The sequence below is a fragment of the Melanostigma gelatinosum genome (genome assembly GCF_949748355.1).
Source record: "Melanostigma gelatinosum genome assembly, chromosome: 23".
NCBI lineage: Eukaryota > Metazoa > Chordata > Actinopteri > Perciformes > Zoarcidae > Melanostigma > Melanostigma gelatinosum.
Window position 1 is genome coordinate 752261 of NC_136656.1, and position 2500 is coordinate 754760.

At 44.0% G+C, this 2500-nt stretch overlaps 1 protein-coding gene across 2 annotated transcripts in view; it reads right to left on the reverse strand.

Moving 5' to 3' along the window:
- nfxl1 (nuclear transcription factor, X-box binding-like 1) overlaps positions 1-2500 on the reverse strand; it is a 19084-nt gene that overhangs the window by 8768 nt on the left and 7816 nt on the right. For both annotated transcript variants that reach the window (XM_079295601.1, XM_079295602.1), the window contains exon 13: positions 1533-1623. In XM_079295601.1, the coding sequence (XP_079151727.1) occupies positions 1533-1623 (91 nt within the window). The remainder of the gene's footprint in view (positions 1-1532; positions 1624-2500) is intronic.

The following is a 2500-nucleotide window of genomic DNA, read 5'->3' on the forward strand; positions in this document are numbered from 1 at the left end:
CTCCGTCTAGTTATTGCTTTTGTGTTGTCTGTCAAAGCACTCTGTGAACTCTGTAAAGGTGCTGTATGAATATATAAATAAGACATATACAGATACATACATGTAGATATCTATTATAAATGTGTGTGAGTGTGTGTGACACTGATAACAGCTTCACTGAGATAGAACGAGTCGACCTGTTGAATCTGGTTCTGTAATTATTCAACAACTGAGGTCGCTTTATGATTTATGTCAAATATTTACCATGTTGATCTATTTCAATAATGATCACGAGATACATATATATATATATATATATATATATATATATACATACATACATATTATTATCCATAATACTACATATACTACCCCCACACACACACACACACACACACTACGTTGACCTTCTACCGGTCGCTCCTCTGAAAGGTCAGAGCAGCCAATCAGCACGAAGACAAATCGATGAACTTTAATCTGTTCAACCAATCAGGAGGCAGGCGGACGAATAAATTATCCGTCCAATCAGACAACAATAGACGCAGGAAGCTGTCTGTTATCCTGCACGCACACACACACACACACACACTCTTTAATAACAGAGATTGATGATGTTCAGCAGGAAGCAGAGGTCAACTTTTTCCAAACACGCGTTCAACGCTATCAGCTGGAACAAATGTCACAAACACACATTAACACACACACACTTGAACACACACACAAACACACACACACACTTGAACACACACACTTGAACACACACACATTAACACACACACATGAACACACACACACTTCTTATGGGTTAGAATTTTCCTGAATTTGACCTCTGACCTTCCACCAGCTGTGACTCCCTGAACAAATCACAACGTATCTGATGAACAGTGATGTGATGTGACGTCCTGTGTGTGTGTGTGTGTGTCTATGTCTCTGTCTGTCTGTGTGTGTGTGTGTCTGTGTGTGTGTGTGTGTCTGTGTGTGTGTGTGTGTCTGTGTGTGTGTGTGTGTCTATGTGTGAGTGTGTCTGTGTGTGTGTGTGTGTGTATGTGTGTGTGTCTATGTCTGTGTGTGTGTCTATGTCTCTGTGTGAGTGTGTGTGTGTGTGTGTGTCTGTGTGTGTGTCTCTGTGTGTGTGTGTGTGTGTGTGTCTCTGTGTGTGTGTGTGTGTCTCTGTGTGTGTGTGTGTATGCGTGTCTGTGTCTGTGTGTGTGTGTCTATGTGTGTGTGTGTCTGTGTGTGTGTGTCTGTGTGTGTGTCTATGTCTGTGTGTGTGTGTGTGTGTCTATGTCTCTGTGTGAGTGTGTCTGTGTGTGTGTGTGTGTGTGTCTGTGTGTGTGTCTCTGTGTGTGTGTGTGTGTGTGTGTGTCTCTGTGTGTGTGTGTGTGTGTCTCTGTGTGTGTGTGTGTATGCGTGTCTGTGTCTGTGTGTGTGTGTCTATGTCTGTGCGTGTCTGTGTGTCTCTATGTGTGTGTGGGTGTGTCTGTGTGTGTGTGTGTGTGTCTCTGTGTGTGTGTGTGTGTGTGTGTGTCTCTGTGTGTGTGTGTGTGTGTTACCTTGGTGACAGCCAGAGGGACACTTGTGGTTGCGACACCCCAGAGTTCGACCACAGCTCTGGTCACATGGGGGACAGTTACCAGGGCAGCACTGAGAACACAAGGCATCATGGGAAACAGAGTTCGGAGATTGAAAAGCGTTTAAAGATGTGTGCTGAGAGCAGGTGAGAAGCTCACAGGTGACATTTAAACAGGATCCAGACAAACCGTTGTCAGCTGCTCGTGTCACATGACACACAGATCTGAGGACAGTCCGTCAACCTTTAACGGTCACATGACAGATGAGACACTGACATTTACACATCACAGAGTATTTATCATCTCTAACGCCTCAAAGGAGGTTCATTCTCTTCATCCTTCACAACCTGACGCCACACGTGCTGTTTAATGTAGGAATATGAGAGCACACTGAAGCAAAGATTACTTTTTAATCTCTAATATTCTCCAAACTATGTCCAATAAATACTGTCATCCATATTATGTTATATACGAGTTATGGTGAAGGGTTCTGCAACAACATCCTTTGAGAGGTGAACATGGGCGTGTCTAGAGGAGAGATGACGATACGATAGCATCGCGATACGACAGCATCGCGATACGATAGCGTCACAATGTGATATCACTGTGTGATATCACGATAGCATCACACTGTGATATCACGATACGACATCATTGCGATAGCATCGCGATACGATAGCATCGCGATACCATAGCATCGCGATACGACAGCATCGCGATACCATAGCGTCACAATGTGATATCACGATGTGATATCACGATAGCATCACGATACGATAGCATCACACTGTGATATCACGATACGACATCATCGCGATAGCATCGCGATACGATAGCATCACACTGTGATATCACGATACGACATCATTGCGATAGCATCGCGATACGATAGCATCGCGATACCATAGCATCGCGATACCATAGCGTCACAATGTGATATCACAATGTGA